Source organism: Ursus maritimus, unplaced genomic scaffold (assembly GCF_017311325.1).
Source record: "Ursus maritimus isolate PB19 unplaced genomic scaffold, ASM1731132v1 scaffold_36, whole genome shotgun sequence".
In the NCBI taxonomy this organism is placed as follows: Eukaryota; Metazoa; Chordata; class Mammalia; order Carnivora; family Ursidae; genus Ursus; species Ursus maritimus.
Window position 1 is genome coordinate 13,637,383 of NW_024426230.1, and position 15,744 is coordinate 13,653,126.

The following is a 15,744-nucleotide window of genomic DNA, read 5'->3' on the forward strand; positions in this document are numbered from 1 at the left end:
ATTTTATAAAAATCTATTTCTAAATCCACATTTATTTAATAGTGAACCTGTTCAAAAAAAAATGGCATCTTTTTTGGATGCATAATACCATCATAGTGTTGTTAAGTTGGTGGTATTTTGGAATTCGTTATTTGCTTTTAATAGAGAATGACTCATGGACTTTTCAGTGAAGTTTTTTAGTAAATATATCTTGAATGTTGAAACACAGGTAGACCAACCCTCAAAATTAAATTTAAAAATAGAGTAAGTGCCGTATGCTGTGGACCATCCTAGGCATGATATCAACTTAAGCAAGCAGTGGTCTACAAACTCATCGTATTTGCCAAATATCATCACAGCCCAGAAACTCTTGTTTCCATGCCACAAATCATCAGGTAGACCTATTTGGGTATCTGTTAAAGCCCAAATTAAGCCCTTTAACCAATAAAATAAACCAAGTAAGGCCTCAAGAGGCCTTAGTGATTTCAGTATTACCCTCTTGCTGATGTGTTCACTAGGTAAATAAGTCTTATCTGGTTGAGGATGAGATACCACAGAAAGAGAGAGTCCTAGCAGAAGTCAGCACCACCTGTCATGCACATGACCACCCCACCCCAGATGACTACAGCTGAAGGAGTGATGCCAGGAAAGGCTAGCGGAATTGCCCAGCTGCTCCAAGCCCAAATTGACAAAATTAAATAGCTGCTGTTTTAAGCCACCATGTTTTGTGTGGTTTATTGTAAAGCAGCAATAAATGAAAAAGAAATACTGTGTATGTCCAAAATAGGAGAGACTTGGCTTGGCGTGGAAGGCAAAGCAGGCTAAGTATTAGTGATATTGGTATCAGTATTAGAGTATTAGTGTAAGCTGATAGTGAAACATGGGAACATTAAAATAGAAGTAAAAGTCTAAATCAAGGAAGATATCAGCCCCACTTCCCTTTATAATGATTAAACTGGATTATTATATAGGGCAAATTTTTTTTAAGATTTTATTTATTTCTTTATTTATTTGTTTATTTTAGAGAGAAAGAGTGTGGGGGAGGGGACACAGAGAGAGAGAGAATCTCAAGCAGACTCCCTGCTGAGTGTGGAGCCTGGCATGGGACTTGATCCTATGACCCTGAGATCACTACCCAAGCCGAAATCAAAGAGTTGAACATTCAACCAACTGGGCCACCCAGGTGCCCTAGGGGCAATATTTTTAAGACACTGGACATAGTAGAGAATATGCACAAAAAATATGAATAATAGTGAGCAGTCTACCAACTTTAAGGTACCAGCCATTTGAAGACTGGAATTGTAAATAATAAAATACCATAAAGACATGACAGCTCTCTTAACATTTTCACAATACCTCATATGGAAATCAAGTAGGCTAACGATTTAAAGGGTAGGTTTAGGTAGATGAGTGGGAGATTCAAGGAGGCAGTTTCCAATTAAAATAAGGAATGATTTTTGGCTGTATAATTCTTATTCCATTCCCCATTTTTACCACTGTCTACCAAGTCTTGTTACTACCTTCTTCACCATGACTTGTCAACCCACTCTCCTATCTTACTCCTACCCTGACCTTTTCACTTACAAACTCTTTCTTCATTGTGTTTCAAATGTACAGTCTTTTCTCAACTTCATTCTTTCCTCATATAATATTTACTTATTTCTTATGTATTCTTTTGTGAAGAAGAATGAAATTGATGATCCATATTTAAATGGCCATGTCTCTATATATTCATAAATATATGTGTATATGTCCATTTTTATTAGCATCAGTGTATCTTAGTCTGTATTCCTCGGTTACATTTTGTAGCTAAAACAGAACAAGAACTTCTTACTTCATCATTTACAATTTATGCACAGGAGAGTGGGAGCACTCCATCTATTACTATTCTCTTTCATAGCTCTGTGATTTTTTCCCTCCCCATCTTTCTCTCCTTTTCTTTATTCCTCTGATCTCAGCTCTTTTCAGTCTGCTTTTTGGAACCTTCTTTGCATTGTTACTACCTTGCATCTATCCACAACTTCCACACTGAATGTTTCACACACATTCTACCTGAAACTTGAATTTACCAAGGACACTTGTTTCCAAGCAGCCCACTAGACACCAGTCTTTTTCCCATACCCAAGTACTAGGAAGGAGAGTTCTGGTTCCCCTTTGCTATGTTCAGACCTTCTGCATTGATGTAAAAACCCTCCCTCCTTTAAGATTTACACCATCCAGCTTTCTCACTCACTATCTCTCCTTTTCAGTGATATCTACTGATCTGATCAGTGCCATTCCCCTAAAATGTATTTCAGGCATCTGATTCAGTGTTTTCCTCTCTACCCCAACTTCTGCATTCATGCTAAGAAACTTCAATATCAGTGTCAGTAATATGCACTATTCTTTTGTCTCTTGAATGCTAATGACTTTTACGTCTTATCCACTTCAGCTACAATGGATGTTGGCAGAATTTTCTACATCTGAAATCCTAAGATCAAAGTTGCCTCTTTCACAATAACCACAGCCTTATTCCAACTACTCTTGCTTTTTAGCTTCAATAGAAATCAAGACATCTGGTCCCTTGCTCCTTTCATTTTTTTTTTCTGAACTAATAACCCCTTACAGACTCACTTTCTTCTCTACCCAATCTGAATTCTAGGTTTAATCACTTTCTCTCAAGGATACAGTCTGCTTATACCATTGTCTTGCCTTTTAAGTCATAAACTCTCAATTACTTCTATTATTTGTCCTCCCCAAATTTATCCCCACGGTATAGACCTGATGTGGAAAACAAAAGTCATACTACTATGATGATAGAATCTCCTACTAATTTGTAGTCTCTAGCTGTAGCCGGATCATCAATCTCACCTAATATTTCTTTTACATATTCTAAGTCACCTCCTTTTCTTGTCACATTAAACTTCAGCATTTTCCTCTAGCTTTTACTTTACCCTATGCTTTCAGCAGAGAACTCTGCCTCCTACTCCCTGGGGAAAGTTGAATCTAGCAGACATAACTTCTGTCAGTTAACTTCCTCCATACCTAAATTATCCACAGCTGTATTCCTCCCACCTCTTTCCCCTTGGTCTCCAAGAAAAGTTGTCCAGTCATATTTTTTAAGATAATGCTGTAAGTCGTACTTATGATCCCATCCTCTGAGACCCTACTAAAAAAGGTATCATCTTCTTCTCTTATACTTTAGAGTCTTCCTCTAGTCTTACTCCCATCGTCCACAAATACATTCACATGCCATACATTTCTTTAAGAATTTCTTCAATGGTACATCCCCCTATAATTATACTTCTCTTTAATTTCTAGCTGAGCTGTTATAAAACAGCATGTACTTAGCCTTCAGTTTTTTTAAGATTCTGTTTATTTATTAAAGAGGAAGAGAGACCACGACTGCGAGCACAGAGAGGGGGAGAAGGAGGAAGAAGGAGAGAATCCCAAGCAGATTCCATGCTGAGTGCAAGCCTGACATGGGGCTCTATCCCACAACCCTGAGTTCATGACCTGAGCCAAAACCAAGAGTCAGATGCTTTAACTGATTGAGCCACCCAGGTGCCCCTAGCCTTCAATATTCACATTCCTCTCAGGTTTCCTCCTACTTCCATCATGCCACTAAAACTGCCCCAGAAAGTTGTCATTTTTCCCAATTGCCAAATCAAATGGGCATTTTTCACTTTGGTCTTAAGTTCTTAACCCTATTGATCACTGCCTTTGTGAAATTCTCTTCTTTGGATTCTGTAACAATACCTATTCTGGATTCATCTTTTACTTACCTGTCTTCTCAAATTCTTTTGCCAATCTCTTAACTTGAAATATTTGTTTTCATTTGATTTCTTTCCTATTCCCACCTCTCTTCTCCTTTTTATTTCTCTTTCTAAGCATTTCCATCTACTCCCATGGCTTCAGTTACAACTTACAGCAACCTAGTCAAGGCCCACCTCTTCAGCCTCATTTCCTACCATTCTCCACCTCTTACTTCATGATCCTGAGAAAACATACTCCCGGTAGGACTTGACCCATATCATGCTTTTCATACCTCTGTGCCTTCACAGATATTATTTCCTCTGTCTTGAATGCTCATCCTGCCCCGCTCCACTCCTGCCCTTCTTAAGATGTCTGTTTCCTTCTTATTCTTCAGTACTTAACTCAGACAAAATCAGGAAGATTTTATATTTATATGCCTTTCCTCCCCTACCCAAACTAGGTTCTGTTTGATATTTGTGTTTATCCTTTTATTACAGCATTTACCAATAACTTACTTGAGTTATCCATGTAAAGATCTACTTCCCCACCTTACTGTTCCTTATAAGCAGGGACCATGCCGTTTTTTGAATAATCGATGCCTAGAACAATACCTGGTACATAGGAGTTACCAAACTCGGTTCCAAATAGATGGAACTGAAATGAAATCTGTATCATAAACCTAGAATTTTGTCTGTAATACAGACTCTTACATCCAGGTATCTACTTAACATTCCCACTTATATGTCCCACCAACACCTCAAATTTATATGTACTAAGCTGAATTCATACACACACACACACACACACCCAACAAATTCTTCTAAACTTCCTCTACACCATCTTGGTGACCTCTATCCATCTAGTCACCAAAATCAGATACCCAAGAGAAATCCTTGCCCACCCCATCTCTCCCCACCCTACCCTCTAAAGTCACTACGTCCTTTGGATTCCGTATCCTAGATATCTTTCAGACTTATCTTCTTCCCATTTGCACTGCTGCTGTTATAGTTCAAGCCTTCAAGTCTAACTAGGATATTTTTTATTATGGCAAGGCTTCATAACATAAAATTTTACCAATTAAACCATTTTTAAGTGTACAGTTGTATGGCCTTCAATACATTCGTGTGTTGTGCTCACTAGGGTTATTTTAATAAGGAACTCTCTGGGCTTTCTACCTATAGGCTAACCTGCCTCCATCCCATCCCTACACTCTTGCATTCGGTGTAATCTTTCTAAAGTGCAAATGATGTTACTAGATGAGTTAAAACCCATTCATTGCTTCCCACTGTTTGCATTAGTGGTTTCATCACAAAGTTTTCACAGGTTCACACTGAAATGAGATAGATAGATAGATAAATAAATAAGACAAAATTTTTCGACTTCATGAATGACAACATTAATCAAGATAAATACTGAGGGTGCCTGGGTGGCTCAGTCAGTTAAGGGTATGCCTTCAGCTCAGGTCATGATCCTGGAGTCCCAGGATCGAATCCCACATTGGGTTCCCTGCTCTGTGGGGACTCTGCTTCTCCCTCTGACCTCCCCCTCTCATGCTCTCTCTCTCTCTCTCTCTCATTCTCTCTCTCTCAAATAAATAAAATCTTTTAAAAAAAAGATAAATACTGAAACATGCATGGGAGGCAAAATTAATTTCATTTTAGATAAGCTAAGTATCATATGCCCGTGCAATAAGCGTTGGGTATGTGAGTCTGAAGCTCAGAAGGGAGTTTGGGGACGGAGGCTTTGTATTTGGAAGTAATAAGCATGTAGGTGGAATCAAGGAAACAACATTTTTTGAGGAAAGTATGGATAGCATAAAGAAAAAGGTGATAAAATAAATCCACATTAAAAAGACCAGCAGAGGAAAAACAGTCATAATCCTAAAAAAAAAAAAAATTACATTTAAAGTCTTTTTCTCGCCCTGCTGCCATGGATGAAAGCAGGCAAGATCTTTGATACTAATGGCAAACCCTACGTGAAGCATTTCAAGTGGTTTTTCTATCTTCTCTGCTGGATAGAGGTTGTTATGCATCTCTCTTGAATTTCCCTGTTTCTTACTCCTTGAACAAAAAAAATTTTAAGCCAAATATGTTCGATGGGATAACTTCATTGCCTAAAATAGAAGGAATAATTTTTCCAGAGTAAAAATTGTCAAGCCAATAAGAATTTCCATTCTCACATTAACAGATACAAAAATTACTCTCAAAAATGAGTGAGATTTTTACTTCAGTACAATTCTGTTGGTGATGAGGAATTCGTTCTGTTTTCACTCCTTTCTGTTGCAAAAAAATACACACACACACACACACACACACAGAGTAAGCTTAATTCAAGCCCACCAAAATTTAGAAATACGCCTTAAAAGTTGTAGTGCTTTTGGAAGTAGTATAGCACATCAGAGAGATCAGGGAAGTGATAATTAGACTCAGTATCATGTCCTAGCACCAAAACTCACTAGCAGCTGGGCTCTGATCAAATTACTGTCTATATATTTTGGTTTTGTCAGCCAGTGATGTCTACTCCATGGAGTTATCATGAAAATTAAGTGTGTGCCTAATTTACTTCTCACAATTCCTGGCACATAGTCAGTATTAAGAATTACTTACCGTTTGGGGCACCTGGGTGGCTCAGTTAAGCATCCCACTCTTGATTTTGGCTCAGGTCATCATCTCAGGGTGGCGAGATCAAGTCCCATCAGGCTCCACACTGGGTCTGGAACTTGCTTGAGATTCTCTGTCTCCCTCTTCCTCTGCCCCTCCCCCACCCCACTCTTGCAATCTCTTAAAATTTTTTTAATTAATTAATTTTAAGAAAAAAATTAATTTTTTAAAAAAGAATTACCATTTTGGGGCACCTGGGTGGCTCAGTTGGTTAAGTGAATGCCTTCAGCTCAGGTCATGATCCTGGAGTCCCAGAATCGAGTCCCACATTGGGCTCCCTGCTCAGCAGGGAGTCTGCTTCTCCCCCTGACCCTTCCTCCCTCATGCTCTCTCTCTCTCCTCTCTCTCTCTCTCTCAAATAAATAAAATCTTTAAAAAAAAAAAAAAGAATTACCATTTAAAATATATCACAATATTATCAAGTGAAAAATAAAAGTACATTGGTTAGGAAAATTAATAAATAACTATGTTCATCTACCTGATAGAAGAGTATGTATTCCATTGTAGTACATATATATTATCTAAATACATAGAAAATATAAAAATAATGTTAATTGAGAAAATAAGTTTTCTATCTAAAATATAGCTTTAAGATTTTTTTCAAGTTTATATAGAAATCATACTATAGCAAGTAGTAGTTTGCAACTATTATGTCCTAATTACGTGCACTGTCATTAATTTACTTTCTTAATGTGTTACTAAATGTCGGTGAAATATACCGACAAATACTTTCCCAATTTGACTTCAGTAAGAACTTGAGAAAATTTTTAATGAAGCCAAATAATCCATCAACCTATAGTCTGAAACCCATGGCTCTCTTAGTGACCCAAGCCCTCATGGAAGTAGCTCTGAGCTATGAACAAGGAAACCAGGCCCAGATGTGTTACCGTTTTACCGCAGGCCTCGTATAAGGGTTTACTTGTCTGTGCTTCAGTTTCTTCATATTTAAAATGGAGAAATCCTAATCCTAGTTCTAACCCTTTTATTTCACGAAGCCCTTGGGAAACTATCGTTGAGTAACATGTAAAGCAATTGGAACCCAATTTAGTAAGCTACATAATTTTTTAAAGGCTATTGTTGATTTGGAGAGTAAAGAATAGCCTGCAGGCAAATCCTGCAAGGTGCTTCAACAGACGTACACAGCTACCTTCCTGTTGGCACTGTCCATGTTTGGCAGGTGTATTCCATTCCTTACAGGAAGGAATAGGTGCTTCATTGTGTTTCAGAAGTCAGTGAGCTTTTACAGAACTAAGTAATTGACATTTTTTTCATTTCTGAGATCAAATTTTCATACATCATTCAACCTGGATAAACCGAGAATGTGGTTGATCTAGTAATTGTTGAAACGTAGTAAAGACAGCGCAAGATGTGATATTTAAATATTTCCTTCTAACCTTTTATCTTAGCAAGATGTAAGAGTTCTAATGGAAATATGTCCTAATGTATAAAAAGGAGACTAAAGTAGATGAGCCTATTAATAAAGGAGAAGTCAAAAGAGGCACAACACCAATTCATCTCAGTAATTGGGGGTTCCATTGATTCTGAATTCATAGTAATAGTAACTCTGCAGAGTCCAGCTTCTTTGACATTATGAAGAAGGTTTTTTTTGATAGTAGTATTAATGAATATCATGGTGGAGGGATAAAACTAACCAACTTGAAAGTAATATTTTCTGGCTTTTTTACAATGTATGCCAAAAAATGCTGTTAAATGACCTGTCAATATTTCCACTAGAAGTCCTTTTTTAACAGTTAATTGAGGTTACTATCATATATTTAAAATACATTTAAATTTGCATACTGGTATTTTTCTTGCCCCTCCTCCAAAATTTAGGTTAGTGGAACTTTGTCTTAAAGACTTTATGTAATCCTATAAGTCATCATTTAGAGGGTATATAAGATAGCACTAGTTTTTATCACTAGGGAAAATCCAGCTAATACAGATCGGCCTGTGAACACCGTGAATTGTCCAGTGAATCTTCTCATTCAGTAGTCTGAAGCTGTTTTAGTGGACGCGTAATACTTTTGTATAATTTTTTACACTTGAGAAATTTGTAATAATAAACTTAGGTAAGATTTACCTTTTTACTCTAATTACTAACATTTCTCAAAGGAAAGATTTTTGATGCATTGGATTATTTTGTTTCATCCTCTTGTTTTCTGTTAACAGAACTAAGTATACGTTGAATCATCCAATAAACGTGAGCTAGCTTTCAGTGTTGCATGCAGCTTATTAGCCATGTAAACCAAAGTGTATGACATTAAGAATACCCTCATTCCTTTAGTGTCTAGCTCTGTGCTGTGTTTATTTGCAAAGGACCCTCATGCATGGATCCATATAAATGAGGCAAGCTAGAGCAGACTAGACTGTCGCTCACCAGTCTTTGAGGAGGAAGATTGTGTATATGAAAACTGGAAGATTTTTCTGTGTGTAACATCAAATGGGATTTTTTGTTGAGGTTTTATGTTTTCAGTAAAAAAATAATAATAATAAAAGGAAAAAAATTAATGGTCTGATTCCATCATCTCTTGTAAAGCAAAATCTCACTGATCCGAATGAATGTCCTCATTCACCCATAGAGTAGCCTAAGAACACTACAGAATGGACTTCTGAACTTTTGACTTTATTTTCGGTATAATTGGTGAGTTTTTAATCAACTAAAAAAAATCACTTATCTTTGACTAGAAACTATAGAATCATTGCTAACCTGTTTATATTACTCAAAATAGAAACTTCTTTTTAAATGTAGTACAGAAAGTCTGGTTTTACTAGCATCAAATCATTTGTGTATATTTAAATGATTTTCATGCCACTAAAATGTGAAGTTTTTTCTAGCTAGCTAATTCCTAATTATTTTCATCAGCTGACTTCATGAGGAAGGAAGAAATGTAACATGTCGGAATCGTGTAACATACCAGTGTGTCACTTATGTAGCTAAGTAACAGGTGTAATAGCGATGGTATTTCTGTATTGAAATATGTACTTCTTAGTTAAAAATCAGTCTGAAACTGCTCTGCATTTCATGTGCCATCTTCTCATTTCATAGTAAATGACTCATTCACAGCCTTAATGCAAGCAGGTAAATGTACTGAAATAAGTATGTTATATTTTTCATGTAGCATTTAAAGCTGACATAATCTGAAGATCTGGGTTAAAGTTTGTGTTGTTACTGTTTTTTTAACCTCAGATACTTGGCACTCTGCACCAGTGTGTCTTGCTGACAGTAATGCTTTGTCTCTTAACATGACTACCAGCACTGCTTGGTCACAGGCAAATACTGTTCTTTTTCAGCCAAAACATTCCTGATAATAACTGCACTTTTTGTATTCTCTTTTTTTTCTTCCCCCTTCCCGCCCTCCTGCCCGCATCTTAGGTTGGAAAGGCTGGTGGACGTCCTGAGGAAGAAGGTTGGAACAGGGACCATGAGGACAGTGATCTGACTGAAAAAACGACAGTCTGGGGAAGCAATCACATCTGGTGACCAGGCTGCTTCATTCAACACTGTGTAAACACTAAAGCCTTAACTTAGCAAACAGTTGTTAGAAGTGGGACACTCCAACCACATTCCAAGCTGAGATAAAATCAAATCACAAATGTTTAACCACTTTGCTGCTGACTTGAGTTATTTATCCAAATGTATTAACTACAGACTTTTACCAATGAGTAGCTATAAAGTTGCGGCTTATTTTGTAACTATTTTCTGTCTCCATGTATTGAATATAAATCTTTTTACCGAGAGACCATTATAGGTCATATCTTCACATATGGCCCTTTCTGAATCAAAATGCAGCAAAGTAAATATTGTCTAAACCTTAATCCACTGTGTTAGGTCAAAACTTCAAATACATGCATTTTTCAGTGTAGAATTTATTTCTTCACTGATGAGAGGAGCTCAGACATGAAAGTGTATAGTCTTCCTCCAATGCATACACATAATCTTTGTTAGTATTAAAGAATATTAAGTATAAATACCAAGAATTAAATGTATACTTTGCTCTAATAAGAGTTTGATATTTTAAAATTACATTAATCAACGCATGTTTTTTGTTTCACTACAAATAATGCAAACTGTCTTCAATAAAAAAGAGGATATCGTTCATGTGTACTTTTAAATTCATATTGTCAGCATTTTTTAATGTTCTGACTGAATATTTGTCTGAACTCTATTTAAGCTATAGAAATTGCCAAGTCTGTCTCATAGGCTGGGACACCTTTGGCGTGAAAATTAGTATGTGCCAGCATGACTCTAAAAGGCAAGAGGCCATCAAACATGTTAGGTGTTATTTTTGATTATCTGTACCTAGACTATCACTTGAATTTTTGTTGTGGAGGAGGGGAACCCAATAGATAATAAAATTACAATGTAAAAATATAAGTACATGGAAAAAAAACTGGCAAATTGGTTTGGTTACCTACTCTGTCTTTTATTTAAAAGATAATTTGAAATAGTTATGGCATAGCAGTCACTTCTGATCATATGAAATTATGAATAAAAAACTAAGGTTTATGTATTTGGCTATAGGAAAAATTTCTTCTTTTTTTTTAGATTGAATAGATGAGAGGCCAGTAGAAGATGACTATGACTGGAACAGGATGAAATAGGCAAGTAGAGATTGAATTAGTGAAAATTTTCTAGGAAAGTGAAAATTTTTCTAAGCCCACACAGTATTTTAATTTATCTTTAAGACTGAGCTAAGTTATTTACCATTGTTTGTTTTGGGGACAAGAACAGGACAATTTATTGCACCATTTTTTCACACACCAATGGAGATTATTCTTGTGGTTTTTTATTTTTTATTTATTTATTTATTTTACTCTGCAGGAAAATGTAAGGTGCTTTATCACAGACTGACAAAAGAATCATAATGTTAACAGACTCAATTTCTTCCCATTAAATTTATTAAATTAACTGGCAGTTAAACCATCCCATTGAGTTCAATTTAGAATTTCCTCACGTTGCCTGCTTTTAATTTTTCTTTAAACTATTACAGTTAGAAAATAAGGAACAACAGGGGTTAGAAATAAGCTAACTGGATTTCCTCTACAGCCCTAAAGAGAATTATAGGCTTTCATAGGCCAGTGACTATATAAATAGAGAAATCTGAAATAATTTGGTCATGCATGGAGTCTTCTGTCTGTGCTCTAATTGCAACACGTGGCAGCTCCCTCTGTGAAGAACAGAGCCTTTCAAGTCTTGCAGGTAAGTAAAGAGGAGCAGTTCTTGTCACAAAATAGTCCAGTCCTGAATCTTCTTCAAATAAATCACAAGTAAACTTGAATTTTCCATTTAGTCCTGAGGAAGAGACAGATCTTTCTTGCATTATTTTGCTTGGGGTTTTATAAAACGCACTGTGAGCATAAAGACATTCTGCAGTTTCCAAACATCTTTCTGTCCCTAACTGATCAGATTAGAGCAACCAGTTCCTGTAATTAATGTCCAGAACTTTTGCATATTATGAAGCTAAATTTATAACAATTCTAACGTTTACTATTGTGAAATAGGGTTCTCCACCAAAACATCACATCCACTTGAAAATGAGTTGGGTACAAAATTACAGATGCCAAGTATTACAGCCAGGAATTACCAATTGATTTCTTGCACTTAAAAATGCCCACGAACAATGTTTCAAACAGTCTTTATGTCTTTTTTTGTCTATGAAGGTATGGCCCAGCTCACTGAAGATCAGTTCTCCACATACTCGGTAATAATGCAATTTCAGAAGTTTTCCATGCTGCCCAGAGATGTTGCTTTGAGTTTGCCTTAAATATTATCAAGTCTAATTCCTACGGTAACATGAGAATTCACTTACTGTGTAAAAATAAGTAGTTCAGAAGAAAAGCAGAAAAGATAATTCAAACATGTGTAACATTTGATGATTTATTGTAAAATCCTTTCACATCTGTATTTTTTAGTTGATCCTATCAACAACCATATAATAGTAGTAATAGTAAATTATATATACATATATATCAACCACATAATAATGATGATAATTGTAGTAGTATTGTTATTGTTACATTTTACAAATGAGGAAATAGAGTCAGAGGGGCTTAGGAGTTTGCAAAGGACTGGCTAAGACTTACAACTGAGGTCTTATGACTAAACCATGCAGCCATATTTCTCTAAACCTTTCTATAAGAAAAAAAATTTGAGAAATTTAACTCTTGCAATTTTTGTTATTGTGCCATTTCTTTTCTACATAATACATATAAATTTGCTAACAATCGAGATGATATGCATCTCTTTCAGTGAAATACAGTAATGTGAACTGCATGGGTAAATAGCATCACATTATTACCACCTAGTAGCCACATACTTTGCCTTAGGTTTCACTCGTTAGGAGTGACAATTCATTGTTAGTAAAAAATAACCTTGAGTTGCTTTGTACTCTTTTTAATTGGGCCTGATGCTGAAACCCAACAGTGTAGTTTTATCAAATGGTGGTCTGAATTTCAAGGCTTACTTTACCTCCTAGAGCAACTGTTAGAGATAGAACTGATTATAGGCAAGTTGTAAGCAGGTTATTGGTTATAAGCAAGGTATGAGCAGTTATAGCAAAGTTACTAATTATGAATATATGAGAAATTTTAATTCTACCTTTATAACTCGGTCATTATGTTAAAATTATTTAAAATATTTTATTAGATAAAATATTCAATGAGAAAGGCGATCCTTTGTATATATCCTTATTCAAATAAACTGAAGAATCTTGTCAGTCACTTACTGATAGAATTAGTTTACTTCACAAAAATGTTAGAATATTAAAAATCTAGTTTTAATATTGGATATAGTTGCATAGAAAAGCATTTTTATATGTAGTATTTTTAAAGATCATAGATTTTTTTAAGTTTCTATTTTCAAATACTCATGATTAATGAGTCATTATAATGATAAAATAACCATGGCTTACACATTTTACCTTCTCACATATGGTTTGCATGGAACCCGGATTTTTCCCAAGACGTTATTTGGTTGTTGATAACTATTATTTACAACTAACCTATCTATCGACCTATTCAGATCTATATACATGTATGTATCTATATACTTAGATGTATACACACTGACACACACACAAATACATTTTCCTTTTTAAAAATTTGATTTATAATTCCACTGTTAGGCTCCAGTGACTTCAGTATTTTGTTCATGTTTTATTAGAAATGCACGTGGTTTCTGAGGCTTTTAAACAAATACATGGAATGGTTGAAAGATTTATATTGCTCATGCTTAGCTAAATATGTCATCTCTAGAAAAGATGTGGTTTATTTTGGCACTGTTTTAAAAACTCAAATATTTTAAACATTTGTTAAGTTGGAGCTTGCACATTTGAACTAGTAGCATACGTTCCAGAGTAGCTTCTCAAGTTACCAAACTTTTTTGTAATCCTTTTACTAGAATAACCTTTTTTGAAAGGTTTTTTTCTGTTCTTTTTTATTATGTACTTTAAGTTAAATTTATAGAGGTTGGAGTTATTTTTAATGTAGGATTTCATAAACAGAAGAGGACAATGATGAATATTTATTTTTGAGAATCATTAAAATTCTGTATACCATTGATAGTTCTTTGCAGAAATCTTAATATACTAAATTTTAATATAGTTAATATACTTATTTTATACTTAATATACTTATTTTATTGTTACCTAAGTATAGTTTTGGAATACACTAGTACTTTAGGGGCCACCAGTTTCTTGACTATCTGATTATTAACAAAGATGAATTTTAACTCAAATATCTAAAATATATATTTACTTTTTATTCATATAAAATCCCCTACTGCAAATCCTACACATTTCAATGCAGTTCTTATATATTGATCTTAATCATATTTATAGTGGTACAATCCTGAAGATCCTGGACTGAATATGCCTATAAAATATATTGCAGTAAGAAGACCAATTAAGTTCACCATCAAACTTGTCTGACTTCCTGAACAAATTTAATAAAGATAAAAATTGATACGAACAAATTTTTAGGTACCTTAGGAACCTTTAAAAACTATAGATATAAAATAAAAGTATAGCAATAAAATATTAAAGATAAACATTACTTTTGGTAATATGGTTAGGAAGAACCTAGGGGGGCACCTGGGTGGTAGTTAAGTTGGTGGTGGTTAAGTTGGTTAAGCGTCTGCCTTTGGCTCAGGTCATGATCTCAGGGTCCTAGGATCCAGCCCTGAATCAGGCTCCATGCTCAGGGGGGAGTCTGCTTCCCCCTCTCCCTCTGCCCCTCCCCCCTTCTCATGCTCACACTCTCTCTCTCAAATACATAAATAAAATCCTTAAAAAAACAAGAAAGGAAGGAAGGAAGGAAAGAAGAAAGAAAAGAAAGAAAGAAGAAAGAAAAAGAAGGAGAAAAAAGAAAGGGAGAAAGAAAAGAAAGGAAGAAAGGGAGATTACTTCTCTTAATGAAAAAATAATAGACTGATTCAAATCTACTGCAAAGCACCTCTACTAATTTTGGAATTTGTATGTGGAATTTTGCTGTAACCAATAGCTGACATCTAAAAACATTTCTTCTATTCTGTTTAATTATTCAATCAAGGTAAGGTAATGTAAATACCTTACATACACTACATATTACCTGTAGGGAACTTAGTGAACTTCAGATTTAAAGCTTGAAGTACATAACTAAAAGAGGACCAAGGGTGGGGTGGGCAGTAAGAATCTTTGGGGGCAAAGATTCTGTAAACTGTTCATGTCTAAACTGTCACATCACACTTCACGAAAACTGTTGTCTCACCGTGCATGGTCTTTGTGATATTGTTATCATACGTTCTACTTCTACATATGTACACAATAATAGCATTGTTATTATTTTTGCTTTAAACAACAATTTTTAAGAAGATTTTTAAAAAGTTCTGACTTTTTAAATATTTAAAACAATATGATATTTTATATATAATATATAAAAATATAATAAAATAATAAAAATAAAATAAAACATTATTTTATATTTACCCACATATTTACCATTTTCAGGGCTCTTCTTTATGTAGATCCAAGTTTCCACCCACTATCATATTCCTTCCTCCTGAAGCATTTTTCATTTATACTAATGCAGAGCTGTGAGTGATGAGTTCTTTCAGCTTTTGTATGTCTGAAAAATGTCTGGATTCTTTTCTTTGCCTTCATTTTGTGAAAAAGTTTTTTGCTGAATGTAGAATTTTAGGATAATTTTTTTTCAGTATTTTCAAGATGTTGCTTTTTTGTCTCTGGCTGGCTTTGTTCCTGCTGTCATTTTTATTTTTGTTCTCTGCATAATAATGTCCTCTGGCTGCTTTAAAGATTTTTCCCTTTGTTACTTGTTTCAACCAATTAGATTAGGGTGTATTATGGTATAGATTTTTGCATGCTTCTGTGCTAAT

General features: G+C 35.0%; 1 protein-coding gene and 1 long non-coding RNA gene across 3 annotated transcripts in view; both read left to right on the forward strand.

The window, feature by feature from the left end:
• Positions 1 to 10,977, forward strand: part of MIPOL1 (mirror-image polydactyly 1) — a 320,903-nt gene extending 309,926 nt beyond the window's left edge. The window contains exons 13-14 of one of the 2 annotated variants that reach the window (XR_569429.2): positions 9,748 to 9,879; positions 10,921 to 10,977. Coding sequence is in view for 1 of the 2 variants with exons in the window: in XM_008693964.2 (XP_008692186.1) it covers positions 9,748 to 9,814 (67 nt within the window). In the remaining variant the exon portion in view is untranslated. Of the gene's footprint in view, positions 1 to 9,747; positions 10,472 to 10,920 lie in introns of those variants that run through there. The other variant, XM_008693964.2, reaches the window with a different exon arrangement.
• Positions 10,978 to 12,046: 1,069 nt separating this feature from the next.
• Positions 12,047 to 15,744, forward strand: part of LOC121100290 — a 28,892-nt gene continuing 25,194 nt past the window's right edge. Inside the window, exon 1 of the long non-coding RNA XR_005832049.1 lies at positions 12,047 to 12,076. This is a non-coding gene — a long non-coding RNA (uncharacterized LOC121100290). The remainder of the gene's footprint in view (positions 12,077 to 15,744) is intronic.